General features: G+C 38.5%; 1 protein-coding gene across 7 annotated transcripts in view; it reads left to right on the plus strand.

Moving 5' to 3' along the window:
* LOC106094892 (adenylyl cyclase 78C) overlaps positions 1–18488 on the plus strand; it is a 384230-nt gene that overhangs the window by 202384 nt on the left and 163358 nt on the right. For all 7 annotated transcript variants that reach the window (XM_059361192.1, XM_059361191.1, XM_059361193.1 and 4 more), the window contains 5 exons: positions 3926–4370; positions 4426–4678; positions 4737–5014; positions 5090–5237; positions 5425–5606. In XM_059361192.1, coding sequence (XP_059217175.1) covers positions 3926–4370; positions 4426–4678; positions 4737–5014; positions 5090–5237; positions 5425–5606 — 1306 coding nt within the window. The remainder of the gene's footprint in view (positions 1–3925; positions 4371–4425; positions 4679–4736; positions 5015–5089; positions 5238–5424; positions 5607–18488) is intronic.

Below are 18488 nucleotides of genomic sequence, written 5' to 3' on the forward strand. Positions count from 1 at the left end.
CGTAATACTAACTAGTTGAAACATAACACTTTGAAATGTAAACATATGTATGTCTTTTTTTCGGTTCAAGAAGATAGATACAAGTTATTATTTGAATGATTGTATAGAGGAGTATATGGATTCTATCCATGATTTGAGAATCCTGTTGGACTAACCGTTAGATTTTAGGAAACATATTTCTCTAATTACGAATAAAGCCCATAAAAGCCAGGGATTTATCAAGCGTTGGAGTAAAGAGTTTTTATATCCCTTGATAACTAAATAACTATATATTACATTTGTATGACGTATGAATTTAGATTAAACATAATTAAATTACCAACATTAAAAAGCCGACGTACAGCTAAATATTACTTCCCTTCTCAAAATTATGCAAGACAAAATAATCTCCGATTTCATTTTGAATCCAATTTATATAAATGTTTCTTTTTGATCATCCTGTTACTAACAGCTGCTTTAATTAAGTTATTTTATATCGAACTATGCAAACAATCTTTATTGAATTTAATAATAATTTTAATCTCTTTGATCTCTCTGAAAATCGAGATTCTGTTAAAAGAAAGTTAATACTACACCTTTTTGTTTTTATATCCTCCACCATAGGATGGGGGGTATACTAATTTCGTCATTCTGTTTGTAACTACTCGAAATATTCGTCTGAGACCCCATAAAGTATATATATTCTTGATCGTCGTGAAATTTTATGTCGATCTAGCCATGTCCGTCCGTCTGTCTGTCGAAAGCACGCTAACTTCCAAAGAAGTAAAGCTAGCCGCTTGAAACTTTGCACAATAGCTGCCATATAAACCGATCTTGGGTCTTGACTTCTTGAGCCTCTAGAGTGCGCAATTCTTATCCGATTGGGATGAAATTTCGCACGAAGAGTTTTGTTATGATATCCAACAACTGTGCCAAGTATGGTTCAAATCGGTCCATAACCTGATATAGCTGCCATATAAACCGATCTTGGGTCTTGAATTCTTGAGCCTATAGAGTGCGCACTTCTTATCCGATTGGAATAAAATTTTGCACGACGAGTTTTGTTATGATATCCAACAACTGTGCCAAGTATGGTTCAAATCGGTCCATAACCTGATATAGCTGTCATATAAACAGATCTTGGGTCTTGACTTCTTGAGCCTCTAGAGTGCGCATTTCTTATCCGATTGGAATGAAATATCATAACAAGACACGTCGTGCAAAAATTCATTCAAACCGGATAAGAATTGTGCCCTCTAGAGGCTCAAGAAGTCAAGACCCAAGATCGGTTTATATGGCAGCTATATCAGGTTATGGACCGATTTAAACCATACTTGGCACAGTTGTTGGGTATCATAACAAAACACGTCGTGCGGAATTCCATTCCTTTCGGATAAGAATTGCGCCCTCTAGAGGCTCAAGAAGTCAAGACCCAAGATCGGTTTATATGACAGCTATATCAGGTTATGGACCAATTTGAATCATACTTGGCACAGTTGTTGGATATCATAACAAAACACGTCGTGCAAAATTTCATTCTGATCTTATAAGAATTCCGCACGCTAGAGGCTCAAGAAGTCAAGACCCAAGATCGGTTTATATGGCAGCTATATCAGGTTATGGACCGATTTGAACTATACTGAGCACAGTTGTTGGATATCATAACAAAACACGTCGTGCAAAATTTCATTCCAATCGGATAAGAATTGCGCACTCTAGAGGCTCAAGAAGTCAAGACCCAAGATCGGTTTATATGGCAGCTATATTAAAACATGGACCGATATGGCCCATTTACAATACCAACCGACCTACACTAATAAGAAGTATTTGTGCAAAATTTCAAGCGGCTAGCTTTACTCCTTCGGAAGTTAGCGTGCTTTCGACAGACAGACGGACGGACGGACGGACGGACGGACATGGCTAGATCGACATAACATGTCACGACGATCAAGAATATATATACTTTATGGGGTCTCAGACGAATATTTCGAGTAGTAACAAACAGAATGACGAAATTAGTATACCCCCCATCTTATGGTGGAGGGTATAAAAATCAATTTGTGTTTGTTTGTAGGTTTGTTTGTTTGTATGTTTGTGTGTTCCTTATAGACACAGAAACGGCTGAACCGAGTTTCTTGAAATTTTCACAGATGGTGCATAATTACCCGTGGTGAAAATGGGGTACTACATTTTTTGATATCTGAAGGGGGGCGGACCCTCCCCCTTACCCTAATTTTCAGAAACGCCAGATCTCGGATATGGGTGGTGCGATTTAAGCGAAATTTTGTATGCTCTCATATAGTACCCTAAAAATAAAAATTTGGTATCCAAATTTCGGATGGGCACCTAGGGGGGATGCCCCACCCTAAAACCTACCAAACATATATTTAGACCAATATCGACAATATGGCACTCAAATGAAAGGTATTTAGGATAAGAAAACGTATCTGATATCCAATTGTCGGACCAAGTGCTAGGGGGACCACCCCAACCCCCAAAACACTCCTAAATCGGACATATTTACCGACCATGGCAATATGGTACTCAAATGAAAGGTATTTGCGAATAGAATACGAATCTGATACCCAAATGTGGGACCACGTTTCTGGGGGTCCACCCCTTCCCCAAAACACCCCCCAAACTGGACTTATTTGCTGACCGTGGGAATATGGGGCTTAAATAAAAGGTATTTGAATGTAGAATACAAATCTGATATCCAAATATGGGACGATGTGTTTGGAGGGCCGCCTCTCCCCAAAAACATCTCCCAAAGACGACAAATTTACGACCATAGCAATATGGGGCTCAAATGAAAGGTCTTTGGGAGTAAAGCACGAATTTGTTATCAATTTTCCGGAAAAGTGTCTATGCCCCAACCCACCCCCACAACACCACCCAAATAGGAAGTATTTGCAATATGAGGCTCAAATAAGAGGGTTTTTAGGGTAGAACACGAATCCGATATATATTTTCAAGGCCAAGTCACTGAGTGGCCGTCCCCCATCCCCCAAAACACCTCCCAAGCCAGTCATGTTTGCCGACTATGGAAATATGGGGCTCAAATGAAAGGTATTTGGGAGTAGACCACGTATCTGATATCAACGTTAGGGACCTACTGTTAAGGTGCCGTCCCACCACCATAACAACCCCCAAATAGGACGTATTCGCTCACCAAAACAATTTGGGTCTTAAAGAGAGTGGAACTTACAAAACACCCCCAAAGGGTAACAATTTTTCGAACATGCCAACATGTGGCTCAAATGAAAAGTATTTAAGATTAGAAAACGAATTTGATAACCAATTTGGGGACCATGTGTTTGGGGGACGCCTCATAGTGTAAACTCCCCTAAGCCAATGGCAATATGGGGTTTAACTAAATGGTTTTTGAAAGAAGAGCACGATGCTAATATTCTTTGCAGGGCCAAGTGCGTGGGGGACCTACTCTCCCCCGAAAACACCCCTAAATCAGATATCATGAGAGTAGCGGCCTGAAATAAAGTATTTTAAGAATGGAGTACACCTTACATCGAAACTTAAATTCGTATACCAATAAAGATCATATGGGATTCGGACAAAGGCACTTAAATTGTTAAGCAATTAGTCAAGCGATATACTATATTAGTAGCATGGTATTTCACTAAAAGCTCTTTAATTATCGCAAATAAATATTCCAAGGAAACTTTTGTTCCATATAAAGTAAAAGAGGGAACAGGGGAGCGGGCCCGGGTCAGCTAGTCTTTCATAAATCATTCTCTGCAATTCGTGTTTTACTAAGCATAAAAATTTCGATACTCTTTGACATAATCTGGCATAAGAAAATAGTTTTAAAACATCCTTATCTATTCTTCACTTGCAATACATTTTACATTTTTTTTTTGCTTGGACTTCTATAGGTTTGCAAATAATCATGAATATCCCTTCTCTCTCATATTGTCGTTTTACATAGAAGCCCAGAAGAATATGTTATGGATGAAGATGACTACAAATTCGTTTCCGTTATCAAACTCAGACATAATAGTAGTACTTCGCAGCGTGACCTACCAGCCAAATTTGTGATGGAAATATTTGAGCGGAAACCCAACTCCAACGATAATGCAGTCACTTGCATAATGAGAGACGGAAGTGAAAGCCTGAAATCCCAACGCCACTACCCAATGGCTAACGGAAACGGAGATGAAATCCATCGAGAAAATGAAAATGTACAACTGAGGGAAAAGTGCGTTCGACCAGCTAATGTTGTAATGGAGGTAAAAAACGACATGGCCGGCCACAGTGACAATCAGGAAGGGATGGCAAATGGGTGTTTGAGCACAAAGTACGATGAAAATGATGTAGTTGACGAGGTCATTGCGGACAAAAACAATGGCGTTGACTTGGAAAGTTCTATCGAGGTAATTAACGAAACTTTGTCCAATGTAGTCACTTATATAAATACCACTTAACTAGCCTGCTAGAAGTCATAATTTGGAAGATATGTCCAAGATACCACGTCTGCCTGGCGACGGGGCACAAATGGATGATGAAGTGCCCTCCTCTCTGCGTGGTTCGACGTCAACTCTCGCTGCTAGCTTTCGCAAGCCGAGACCAAAATCCGGTGTTCCCTTGCGTGTTCAGTCTGTTCGTATCATGGAGCGGAAGCTACGTTACGGCCCGAAAAGACGAACTGAAAGTTGCAGCGTGTTTGGAAACACAAATTTAGGCAAGTAAAGCAATTTTCAAATCAGGTAAATGTTTAAATGTTTACACTTTTGTCGCAGACTTCGATGCCGAAGGAGAAGCTGCTCAAACCACAACGCCACGGCTCTTGAGCAACGACACCTATTCGGCGTTCAAGAGTGGCAATGTGGTGAAAGGTATCCTATGTCCATCCTTGACAAACTCATTCAAACAGAACTCACTGGAACGAGCCTACCTCACCTACACTCATCGCCAACGCCAAAAGTCGCTAATCATTGTAAATCTAGTGGATTTCATTCTCAAAGTTGTACTGGCCCTTATTTGGTTTCTAAAGGAAGCAGAATCGAAGGTGGAGGTGGTAAGGTTTAAACGAACTGTAGTAATTTTGAGTGCATTGTATGCTTTAATTTTTGTGACCACCATTCCATGCTAGGAAGTCAATGTGGCCACAGCCATAACATGGTCGGTTTGCTGTGCTCTGGCCAACATGTCCATTTGCTTTCTCGGATATTGGCGTTGTTTCGCCAACAACTACCTCCACTGGGCAGCAGTATGCACCTGGATACTATTCAATATTCAAGGTAAGTTCATTAGCAGTACTCGCCATCCTTTCATCTTATTAGCTTCGAGAAAATTGAATTATCCGCACATAATGCGAATAGGTTGTCACAATTCACCAGTTCGGGACCGTTCCACTGTGCTGCCTTTATAAACATAAGGAACAAGACAAGCAAACATTTGTATACAATTAGAATTTTTTCTTTGCAGGTTTCGTTGGCGAGGGAGTGGGATTTGCCGACCGAGAGTACCTAATATGGTACATCTTGTTTGTGATATTTGTTCCGTATGCTATGCTGCCTCTGCCGCTCAAGTGGTGCGTAGTGGGTGGCACCATCACAGCAAGTTGCCATCTGACGGTAATAACAATAATTAAAATGCAGAAACAGGAAGTAAGTAGAAAAATCAATCAACCGGGCCAAGAATAAACGCTTAGGGGACAAACCAACATAAAAATTATCCTAAACATTCTGCTGCATATGATTTCTGGCTAGAATACACTTTTTTTTTGTTTAATTTTTTTTCTGGCTTCTGCTGGAAATTGGCCTTATGTTAAACTGCTTAACGGCAATATCACTGCTATCACCACAAATTGATTTTTATATCCTCCACCATAGGCTGTGGATGTAGTAATTTCGTCATTCTGTTTGTAACTCCACGAAATATTCGTCTAAGGCCCCATAAAGTATTGGGTTGCCCAAAAAGTAATTGCGGATTTTTTAAGAGAAAGTAAATGCATTTTTAATAAAACTTAGAATGAACTTTAATCAAATATCCTTTTTTACACTTTTTTTCTAAAGCAAGCTAAAAGTAACAGCTGATAACTGACGGAAGAAAGAATGCAATTACAGAGTCACAAGCTGTGAAAAAATTTGTCAACGCCGACTATATGAAAAATCCGCAATTACTTTTTGGGCAACCCAATATATATAATCTTGATCGTCATGACATTTTAATTCGATCTTGCCATGCACGTCCATCTGGTTGTCTGTCGAATGTGCGCAAACTTTCGAAGGAGTAAAGCTAGCCGCTTGAAATTTTGCAAAAGTACTTCTTATTAGTGTAGGTCGGTTGGGATAGTAAATGGGCCATATCGGTCCATGTTTTGATATAGCTGCCATATGAACCGATCTGGGGTCTTGACTTCTGGAGTCTCTAGAGGGCGCAATTCTCATCCGATTTGGCCGAAATTTTGCACGGGATGTTTTGTTATGACTTTTAACAACTGTGGCAGATCGGTCCATAACCTTATGTAACTGTCATATAAACCGATCTGGATCTTGACTTTTTTAACCTCTAGAGGCGCAATTATTATCCGATTTGTCATAAATTTTGTCAACGGCTTCTCCCATGTCCTTCAACATACGTGTTAAGTATGATCTGAAGCGGTGTATAGACTGATACAGCTCCCATATAAATGGATCTTCCTATTTTACTTCTTGAACCCCTAAAGGGCGCAATTCTTATTCCAATTGTCTGAAATTTTGCACAATGACATTGTCTCGAACATTCAACTCAATTATGGTCCGAATTGGCCCATAACATGATATATCTCCAGTAACATATCAATTCTTTTCATTTATTCTTTATTTGCCTAAAAGGAGATACTGGGAAAAGAACTCGACAAATGCGATCCATGGTGGAGGGTTTATAAGTTTCGGCCCGGTCGAAGTTAGAACGTTTATACTTGTTATTTATAATGTCCACTCCTAGAGTATTTGTATGTGAGACCTCCTCAATAACTTTTAATTGAGTTCCTCCCATTATCTAAATACACTCAACGAAATTTGTTGTTTAAAAGTTGGCTAAAACATCAAACAACAACACTTGTTAGCAGTCAGCCTGTTACTTTAAAATTAAAACTATTTGCTATAACACCAAATGTCAATTGTTGCTAAAAAAGATGTTATCGCTTATTTTGTATGGAGAAACCCCCTTATCGACGATTAAACTACTGAACCACATAGACGAGATGTCTCATCTTTCATTTCATTTATTATTTGACATGCCAACACAACAAGATATTCTCTTTGAAAAGATTTGTTCAGATCTATGACAAACCAGCAAAAAAGCATTAAGTTCGGCCGTGCCGAACTTTGGATACCCACCACCTCGGATGTACACATTAAAAACCTTTCATCATAAAACAGGGAAAAATGCATCATTTATGATAAAATAACAGCTTTATCTAAATAAAGTCCGATCTCTACCTTTTGAAAGAAGGCTATTTAAGGGTCTAAAACTACTTATTGTTCCATATTCATCGGTTAAAAAAATTCATCTTTTATGGGCCTAAGAACATAAATCGGGATGTCGGTATATGTATATGACAGCTATATCCAAATAAAGACCCATCTGAGCCATATAGAACACGAATGTCGAGAAGCTTAACACAGCCCACTGTGTCAAATTTCAGCGAAATCGAGTAATAAACGTGCTTTTAGAACTTAAATCGGGAAATCGGTACATATGGTGGCTATGTCCAAATATAGCCCGATCTTGACGATGGTTGGCTTAGATTCTGGCAGTCTGCCATCAAACTCACTTAGACGTTTTCATCCACAGGAACAGAACATTCAGATCGCTTTTAAAAGCCCAAAAACTTGCGTATATTCACATCCGCTAAATCAGACAGATTCTCAAAGAAATGATAACCTAAAGTGGAACTCCTTGTGGCTGGCAGTGCGGGACACGCACACAGCAGATGTTTTATAGTCTCTTTTCCTTCGCTGTCTTCACAGCTTCGGCAAAAGTCGTTACTGGCAACCTTCAGTCTGTCAGCATGTTTTCCAATCAGACCCGTCATGACGAACACAATGACTAAGACGTCCGTTCTAGCCAGCGACAACAAAGCGGTAGACCTCTTCAAGTCTTGATTAGGCCACACAATTTTTGGAATGCTCACAGCCCTCTCTTTGTGACCATCTATCAATAGTTGCCCTTTGGGCCTGCATACCCATAGATTCCAGTGCAACTAGAAATTGCAACCGCTTTGCAATTTTCGTCCGCTTTTCAATTTGACTCAGTTTTCAGCACAGGTGTATATTTAACAGTTCTACCATCTCGTTGAGAGATCTGCGAAGGTCGAGAGCAGTTTTTGAATTCAGAAATACGTTCTCTTGGGATTGATTGGCTGCCTGGCTATCTGAGAAGATATTTATGCCAGTTGTCGTTATGACATTATATCTTAGCCATTCCACCACTTTCTTAATTGCAAGAATTGATACACACTGCAGTGATCGGGTAACCTCCTCGAAATGATCAGTTCTAGTTTTTCAGAGTACACCCCAAAGCCCACCTAATCCTCCTATTTAACTTCTATTACCAGGGATATCGTAGTTTTAATCGGTTCTATCAGGAATAGTGGTACAGCACTTTTTATCAAAAAGCGGCTCAGGCAGGGTGTAATCCACACTGCCTGGAACCTCGGACATTGCATTAAGGATAACACAGTGTCCGTAACCGATCGGTCACAGCAATTTGTCTTGCCACAATGTCCAGAGGCATTAGGTGTGGCATCAGATGGTGTCGTCCTCAGTGCGGCAGTGATGCACCAACAAATTATCCTTTGGATCCGGTTGAGTATTGAACTGTAGGTGAACTTTTGAAGCGCCGTCCACCAGATCACTACACCAGAGCTGGTGTGTCGGAAACTCTGACGAATAAGACATACATTTCCGACGTATAATATATACAAACGTTATAAACCGAGCCAAAAAAATAGTTTTTAACAAATAATTAGGAAATCAATGAATATGGCAACACCGTCTGAAAACGTGTGAATTCCAAACCTGGCGAGAATAGTAAAAACATTTTTTATCTGTTATTCTTCTTCACTAATACATACCAGCGGAATTTATGAATATTTTAACGTGGTCATACTGCTCCGGAAAGCAGAGGCATTTATAATCAAATATATTTATTATTATATAAGATTAAAAAAAAAATTAATAGGCACAATAGCACCAGCAACAATTTTAAAACAATGAAATGATGTAGCAGAGCATTTTCGAGGTTTATGACGTTTACTATTTTCTACACGTTTTATGCAAGTATATAACTTTTTTCGACGTTTATAATTTTTTGACAGTCAAAAACCTTAAAAAACCTACATACAGACCATCTTTGGATAACACCATATAGCATAATAGGTCTGACAACTGCAGCATATACCCAGTGAATGACGCTCGGTCTAAACCCCCAACTTTTGCCAAATGCTCTCTTGCAGGTGTATAGGGCAAGAGTTGCTTTTCTGGCCCTTCCCAAAATTTTGGATTTCGAGCTCAATTTCCTGTCCAGCAAAACAACCAGGTATTTTGCGCTATCTGTAAATGGAACATTTTCTCCTCCCAAGGAGGCAAGTGCCTCTGTAGGTATCTTGTATCTCCTACACCACTTTCGGTAGCCCATTTTGCTGTGGCATATATAACTTCTTGAAATATATCTTTGAGAGAGTTAGGAAATCCCTGACAGCAAAAGTCTTGTCACTTTTACACCTTTTTCTTCCAGGGACAATAATTTATTGTTAATGGCTATATTCTAAAGTAGAGGAAACAGTACACCTCCTCGAGGTAGACCCATCTTGTTAGATCTATGGATCCCAAGCCTGCCGTAATGCATATTTCGGTAAGTAAGTCATTAATAAACTTTCTTACGGTAGTGTTGATACCTAGAAACTTCAAATCCACAATGATGGATTTCGGTTTTACATTATTGAAAGCACATTTAATGTAGAAAAATGCTACCATTGTATATTCCTTGACAGCTAAAGAACCCTCTATGTTGTCGAGTAGGTCGTGAAGGGCTGAAGACAGGCGATCTCCAGGGATCTTTGCTCTAAGATATGTGTCTATCAACCTCTCACGAGTCTTCAGCATGAAGGATGACAGACTAATAGGATGAAAATCCTTCGGCTTCGTGTGGTAAGGTTTTCCTGCTTTAGGAATGAAGATGACCTTTGGGTCCCTCCATCCCACAGGTATATACGACATGCTGATACAAGCAGAGTAAATCTTCCTTAGCCAAGGACTTCTGAATATATCCCACCTTATATCCTACCAGGACTTGTTCTAATTCGTTCTCAGCTCGCCCTTCTACTTTCTTTACTCAGCCTTATAGACGACCCAATCGTGTGGTGCCCTTTTGGCCTTCGCCCTGTTGAAGAGTTTTCTGCAGCCCTTCCTTAGATCAACCAGTTCTGGGGTCCACCATGGTGGTCGCTGTTTGTCGCTTGGCTTGGCACTGGGACATGCCGACACAAGCGAGTCATTTAGGCCCTTCGTGATCCGCTTGACCATTATGTCTATATCCTCCTCAGTTACCACTTCCTTTTCTGCTATAGGAAAGATAGACGTGCAGAATGTGTGTCGAAATCTATTCCAATCGGAAATCTTCTGTTTTTAGCCGAGCGACCACTTCTGCAGTATTTTCTCCAAGGGCGAAACTGATATAACGATGATCAGAGAAGCTGTGGTCATCGAACACTTCCCAGTATTGCGCTATGTCTTCGATACAAAGGTGAAATCTAGTACGTCCTGCCTGTTTTTAGTAATAAAGATCGGTTTATTCCCTTTATTACAAATCGCCATATTGCAACTAATAATCTCTAAATCGTGTGCCATATGTTGGGAAGCCAGCCAGTAATGAGACTTATTTATTTCAAGGCTGGCTACTGCTGGATCTTCAGTGCTTAGCGACGCACAGTGGGCCAAATGGCAAAAAAATTGGAAATAAGTCTACAACTTTTTATCTGTTGATTTTAGCCATACAAAATGTTCTAGACATTTGTAGAGGAGGACATAGGCTTTCAGAAAAGTGCTGTTGTTGGTCCATATCTTTAATACAGGGTGAGCTACAGGGTGTCAAAGTTGACCACTTTTGACTTCTCCAAGCTTCTGGGGGCCATAACTTTTGATCTACTCAACCGATTTACATGATTTAGGACTCTAGAGAAAGAGCTTGACAAGATCTAAAAAACTTATGCATAAAGTACCATGCCATCGTGTACTGTTAAGGAGTTATGAATTGTTTAATTTTAAAATATGAAAATTTGGCCTTGGTTTTTTTCAGTGTTTTTTAAATAACTCCGTCAATTTTAAAGCTATAAACTTCATACTTCACACAAATTATGCCAGCATATGTGTGCATAAAATACAAAAGGAATCACGTGAATATCTTTGGCGGTTTAAAAATGGCATCGTTTTCAATATGAAAAATATTTTTTTTGTCAAAAAATTGCAAAATTTTTCAAAAAAGATACTCCCATTTCCTTTAAGTTTTCGCAAACTTTGGCCGTCAAAGCATTATCATTTCTTTCCATTTTCACAAAGTCGAGGTATTAAGAAAAGTTTTAAGTGCTAATTTGGCTAATTTCGATATCAAACAACACCGTTATCTTAAGACCAAAATGGCCAATTTTTTTACTAAACTTCAAAAGTTTCTCACTGGAAAAAAAGTTCCACGGGGATTTTTTCGCTTTTTTTGAACTTAAATGAAAGCTTAAAATGTTCCCAACATTTTAAGGTATGTCTCGCCATATCCTAGCCATAAATGAGATCGTAGCGATCAAAATACTGAAAAAAGTCAATTTTCAAGTAGTGCTATATTCATTGCTAAAAAACAAGTATTACGTCACATTTTATTGCAAAGATGTTAAATAAACTTTTATTTGGTAACACTTCTTCTACAAAACACAAAAAGAATCATGGAAATATCTCTATTCTATTCCATTTTATGGAACCGGCAATAAAAAAGTCAATTTTTCAAAAAAGTCGAATTTCCCAAATTTTGTTTTTGTTGTCCTAATTGCACATGACACACTATAGCCATATTTACGCAACATACCTTATCGTAAAGGAAATTTTCATACCTTTCCAACAATGTATAAAACATTTCTCAACTCGGATTCTATCTACTCTAAAATTCATTTACACTTCATTAAACTCTATATAAAAATGTCTATTTGTGAAATGGAACCTTATATGGGGCCTACACTAAAACATTGATAGATTTGCCCAGGGTTTACAATACAAATGTGTTAGAATAAAAAAAGGTCTCCTGCCAAAGTTTAAAAAAATTGGAATAAAAATATGTGTTTTAGAGCGAAAACACTTCGCATCGGCGTGCGTTTATATGTATATTAGCTACTCCCAAAATAAAAAAGCATTTTAGTTTTGTATTATTTGATTTTATTCTCTACCAAATAATCTAAGGTATCAAAATTTAAAAGCTCTTTAATTTGAATGGCATCGGGATCGTCCTTATCTATATCGTCACATATTTTTGGTAGCCATTTAGTTCTGATGCTGTATAGTACCGGATCAGACGATAACAATAAATATTGAAGTAAATCATAATTTTGGTTAAATTTGGTGCTCTTTCGGGTATTGAAAAGCCGGAACTGTTTAACATCTCTATTACGGGATTCCTGAGCTTCTTCTGTAAGTTCTCCTAACGGAAGTATGTTGTATTCCACAATTTCCTTGCCATGATGTAAGACTTTATGTACTGTCGGTGTTAAAGCTTTCCACGAATATAAATCAGATAAAATGTTTTTTGTGTCATTACTATAAGCTTCAAATTTGGTTGAATTTATCATCTTTTTGCTATTGATTACAGCCAAAATCACTTTGAATCGTCTTAGCAAGTGTTCATCAAGACCGGTTATTTTAGATGTCGATACGGGGTCCTCAAAAAACCGCCTTGCCGAGTTGCCATCATTTGTGCTTCCGTATCCGTAAAGAGGTTTATCTATTATAAGTCCCTTTTGTTTAAACTCCAACTGGATTCGATTCTTCTCTTCCTGCCTCATTTTGTGAAGATCTTGGTTGTTTCTAGCAGAGACATCGCGGTTTCCAGGGCTAGTCCGATATTTAAGGTCATACGATAAATGCAAACAATACTCCATGAATCGAATTCTACAGTGCAGGGGCGAAATACCGAAATTGAGCGCATTTTCGTTTACTAAATTTTCATCAGACTTGTCCTCGAATTGCCCATTCTTCTTGCCACAAATATTGCATCTCCAATTGGACATAACGCCAGTTAATGCGTTTGCCACCTTTCCATCGATCATAGTGAGTTGTAGTTGAAACGAAACTTTTATATTTCTTCCCAATTGGTTTATAACAATCATGGGTAATGCAGCAATTTCTTCCTTTATTTCGTTCACCAAAGATCGTGTTGTGTTCCGGTCTTCCTTTGTATACTCAAACCGAATTGGGCGACATAAATATTTTGACCCAGGTGTTCTATTTATCCATATATCTTGAAATGCATTTTCTTTCGATGATGAAGATTGGTCCTTGTACAATCTCATTCTCAATGGTACTAATGATGCCATGAAAATTGATGCGAAGTTGGCATCTATTTCTGTTTGTTGCTTATATTCGGAAAATCCAGATGATCCATCACAACCCCATTTGCTGATCAAAACCACTTCGGAATTATTACATGTGTTCAACTGTTCTTCAGTAAAATTAGAAATAATTCTAACAGCTGTATTTTCAACAAGATCAGCAAGTTTCACTCTTGCTTTTAATTCGTCCACGTATATATTTGATGGCACCATTTTCGTCCTGGTGTTGTACAATTTATGTTTTGAGGGTAAACAACCCGATCCTTTTTCACGAAGAGCCTTCCTCATTGTTGAGTATTTGTTTCTTGAGAGGCCTAGGTTCAAAATCAGGGCCAGTGCATCTTCCTCCGTGAATTCTGTAGTCGATTTTGGAGTTGGAATACTTTCTACCATTCTCTTTACCCTTTTCGGAGATGCTAATGGTAAAACATCGACAATTCGTCCAACATTTTTTGGTTGTGTTTTTAACAATGCTGTTTTGAACGTATCTTTTATTAAATTTGGCGGATGTGCCGCCAATAGTTCCTCTTGTTTTTTCTTTTTGGTTTTCTCCGTAACTTCGTCGTATGCTTTGCTAGGCCGGCCGGGAATCAGCGGTTTAATTTCAATAAGTAGATCCGATTTCAGCCACTTCTCATACATTTTGAAAAACTTGATTTTTGCGAATGAACATTCTGGCAACCTTCTCTCAAATGATTTGTAGAATTTTTCAAGTTTGTCTAAAGCGTCTTTATTTAGCCTTATTCCATATATGTGGTCCAAAGTGTAAACAAGTTCCTTAAATGACTCCGTGTATGATTTGGAATCATTTTTGATGTCCCATACAATTTTCGAAAGAGTGGAATACTTCAGTATGACTTCCATAACTTATAAATGTCCTTTACGCCTCTACAAAATATAATGAAGAAAATTTGGATTTTGTTCAAATATTTATGCAATATATTCACAATTAATGACCCATTTCAGGTATCAGACGCAATCGTAAAAAGGGGTCCAAAGTGCCTCTTTTTACTTACTCTTCTATAATTATTTACCTGGACTCGAATTTGGTTAAAAAAAATGACAATGAATTTTTTATGGGTAGGTTTTTTCACATTCATTGATACGGTGGATTTCCTGGGAATTCGACATAGCGAAACAGGTAACATTTGTCTGCATCAAATCTTAACACAAATATATATATATATGCAGGTATATTTCTAGGTTACTTTTTATTCAAAAATCATCAGCTTACATTAAAAATAGATGTAGGTACTATACAAACGCACGCCGATGCGAAGTGTTTTCGCTCTAAAACACATATTTTTATTCCAATTTTTTTAAACTTTGGCAGGAGACCTTTTTTTATTCTAACACATTTGTATTGTAAACCCTGGGCAAATCTATCAATGTTTTAGTGTAGGCCCCATATAAGGTTCCATTTCACAAATAGACATTTTTATATAGAGTTTAATGAAGTGTAAATGAATTTTAGAGTAGATAGAATCCGAGTTGAGAAATGTTTTATACATTGTTGGAAAGGTATGAAAATTTCCTTTACGATAAGGTATGTTGCGTAAATATGGCTATAGTGTGTCATGTGCAATTAGGACAACAAAAACAAAATTTGGGAAATTCGACTTTTTTGAAAAATTGACTTTTTTATTGCCGGTTCCATAAAATGGAATAGAATAGAGATATTTCCATGATTCTTTTTGTGTTTTGTAGAAGAAGTGTTACCAAATAAAAGTTTATTTAACATCTTTGCAATAAAATGTGACGTAATACTTGTTTTTTAGCAATGAATATAGCACTACTTGAAAATTGACTTTTTTCAGTATTTTGATCGCTACGATCTCATTTATGGCTAGGATATGGCGAGACATACCTTAAAATGTTGGGAACATTTTAAGCTTTCATTTAAGTTCAAAAAAAGCGAAAAAATCCCCGTGGAACTTTTTTTCCAGTGAGAAACTTTTGAAGTTTAGTAAAAAAATTGGCCATTTTGGTCTTAAGATAACGGTGTTGTTTGATATCGAAATTAGCCAAATTAGCACTTAAAACTTTTCTTAATACCTCGACTTTGTGAAAATGGAAAGAAATGATAATGCTTTGACGGCCAAAGTTTGCGAAAACTTAAAGGAAATGGGAGTATCTTTTTTGAAAAATTTTGCAATTTTTTGACAAAAAAAATATTTTTCATATTGAAAACGATGCCATTTTTAAACCGCCAAAGATATTCACGTGATTCCTTTTGTATTTTATGCACACATATGCTGGCATAATTTGTGTGAAGTATGAAGTTTATAGCTTTAAAATTGACGGAGTTATTTAAAAAACACTGAAAAAAACCAAGGCCAAATTTTCATATTTTAAAATTAAACAATTCATAACTCCTTAACAGTACACGATGGCATGGTACTTTATGCATAAGTTTTTTAGATCTTGTCAAGCTCTTTCTCTAGAGTCCTAAATCATGTAAATCGGTTGAGTAGATCAAAAGTTATGGCCCCCAGAAGCTTGGAGAAGTCAAAAGTAGTCAACTTTGACACCCTGTAGCTCACCCTGTATTAAAGATATGGACCAACAACAGCACTTTTCTGAAAGCCTATGTCCTCCTCTACAAATGTCTAGAACATTTTGTATGGCTAAAATCAACAGATAAAAAGTTGTAGACTTATTTCCAATTTTTTTGCCATTTGGCCCACTGTGCGACGGAAGGAGAAAAACATTTAGACTACACTTTGCAAAAATACAGGCTCTGTGTCCACCAACCAGTGCTAACGCAAGAGTGCACTGTTGCGTTAGCACTGGTTGGTCGTCTTCTGAGTCCGCCAGGAATTCATTCTCACAAGATTAGTTTGATCTTGTCATGATGAGTTTCCTTACGCATCCAGGGGCAGTTGAGAAAGCAGTGCAACCACTCTTCCTCAGGACACCGGACACATGCGGTGGGGACGGTTGCTCCTTAGATGCTTCACTAGCTGCTGCTGTCGAAGTACCTTTTTGGGCTCTGTACTTCCCCGCTGGCGCACACCTTGACCCCAATCCAACCGGATAACCCGCCTACACAGGCATGGCTTCTCGGGACCCGTTTCAACGCCTTCCTCTCTTGTTCCGATAGTGGCTTCCAGTCTCCTGGAAGTCCAGTTGTTCCTAGGTATGCAGCCTTTTCAACAACTACCATCACTAAGCTCTCCTTAGCGACATTGGCAAAGGTCCTTGGACCCATATTTCTGTTATTCGGGTAAATCACCGCTGAAAACTTTTTCTGATGCTGTTGCCGGGATTTGCACCCAGGCGTTTAGCATCAGAGGTGGACCTCTGAGCAATGGTGGCCTCTGTAGAGACCATGCCTTAGAAAATCATTAAAAAATTAACATCAAAAATCAACAAAAATAGGCGCAGTTCTTATCCGATTTGGAAAATTTTCACCGTGGCGTTGTGTTATGACTTCCAACAAATGTGCTAAGTATGGTCCAAATCGACTCATAACCTAATATAGCTCTTGACTTCGTGAGCCTCTCGAGTACGCAACTATTAAGCGATTAGGCTGAAATCTTGTAAGTGGTGTTTTGTTTTGACTTACAACAACTATGCTAAATATGGTGTACAACGGTCCATAACCTGATATAGGTTAGATTAGGTAACGGTGACAGTCTTTTGCAGACTCACTTACCCAATTAAAAGTCCACTGTGATACCACAGTAGCGACAGACCATGACCTCTGGTGGAAATCAAACTCACGACCCCTGTACTGGTAATACGAGCATGCTACCAACTCGGCTACCGGAGCTCCTAGCCTGATATAGCTATATAAACCTATCTCCCGATTATACTTTTTGAGCCTCTAGAGGGCACAATCGGTGATCTGAATGGGTCCATAACCTGATATAGCCTCCATATGAACTGATCTTCCAATTTTAGCTCTTGAACCCCTATAGGACGCAATTCTTATTAGAAAGCTGTTACTTGTTCGAAATGATTTTTATGTGTGCGGTCTCCCTACTACATACTCAAAACACTGAGGGTATATAAGTGATACGAAGGTTGCCTTTTATACTTCAGAATTGGACTGACAGCTCTATCGCAAAGCTTGATATTTTTGAGGTTATACTTACTCAGAACGTTTTGACATACCAGCACTATTTGTGTTGTTTACAGTAACATTCAATCCCATGGCAGCCGGTTGTATGTACCGGATTGACCCAATGAATTACTTCATCGGCAAGGGCTGCCGCCTCAGTGTACCACACACTGCTACTACAACAACAACAGTAACATAAAACATTCATCTCGCCCAAAAAATGGGATTAAATCGTGAACATTTTCGTGCGATTATTTTTTTTACAACATTCGAAGTGGATTAACTCAACAAAAGTGCATCGATCAAGGACCAGTGTTTATCGATGGTATGGTGAATTCAACCAAGACGAATTTCGTGAAGGTCGTCCAAAATCAGTTGTCAATCAGTCATGTGACTTATTGTGAGATTGAGACACCTTAGGCATTAGTGGGACCAGCATACATTCAATATTGCATGGACATTTGACCTTCATGTTCGCGCTGGATCCTACACAATTTGTCAATCGCTCAAAACAAAGGCTCGTGCCGATTGGTCGAAAGAAATGCTTCAAAAATAGGGTCGAGGTGCTTCAAAACACGTCGACGACACCGTCACAGGTGATGAATCGCGGATTTACACGTGTGAGCCCTAAAGTAAACAGCAGTCGATTGCATGGGTGTTTCAAGATGAGCCAAATCCAACAAAAGTTGCTCGCGCACGAAGCACTTCCAGGCAAATGATAGCCTGTTTGTCGGAAAAACTGGACATGTCGCAATCGTACCACTAGAACAACGCAGAACAGTTAATTCTGAGTGGTACACAACCATTTGTTTGTCAGTTGTCTTCCAAGAAATCAGGAAAACTTACCACCGA

Source organism: Stomoxys calcitrans, chromosome 1, assembly GCF_963082655.1.
Source record: "Stomoxys calcitrans chromosome 1, idStoCalc2.1, whole genome shotgun sequence".
Taxonomy (NCBI): Eukaryota; Metazoa; Arthropoda; class Insecta; order Diptera; family Muscidae; genus Stomoxys; species Stomoxys calcitrans.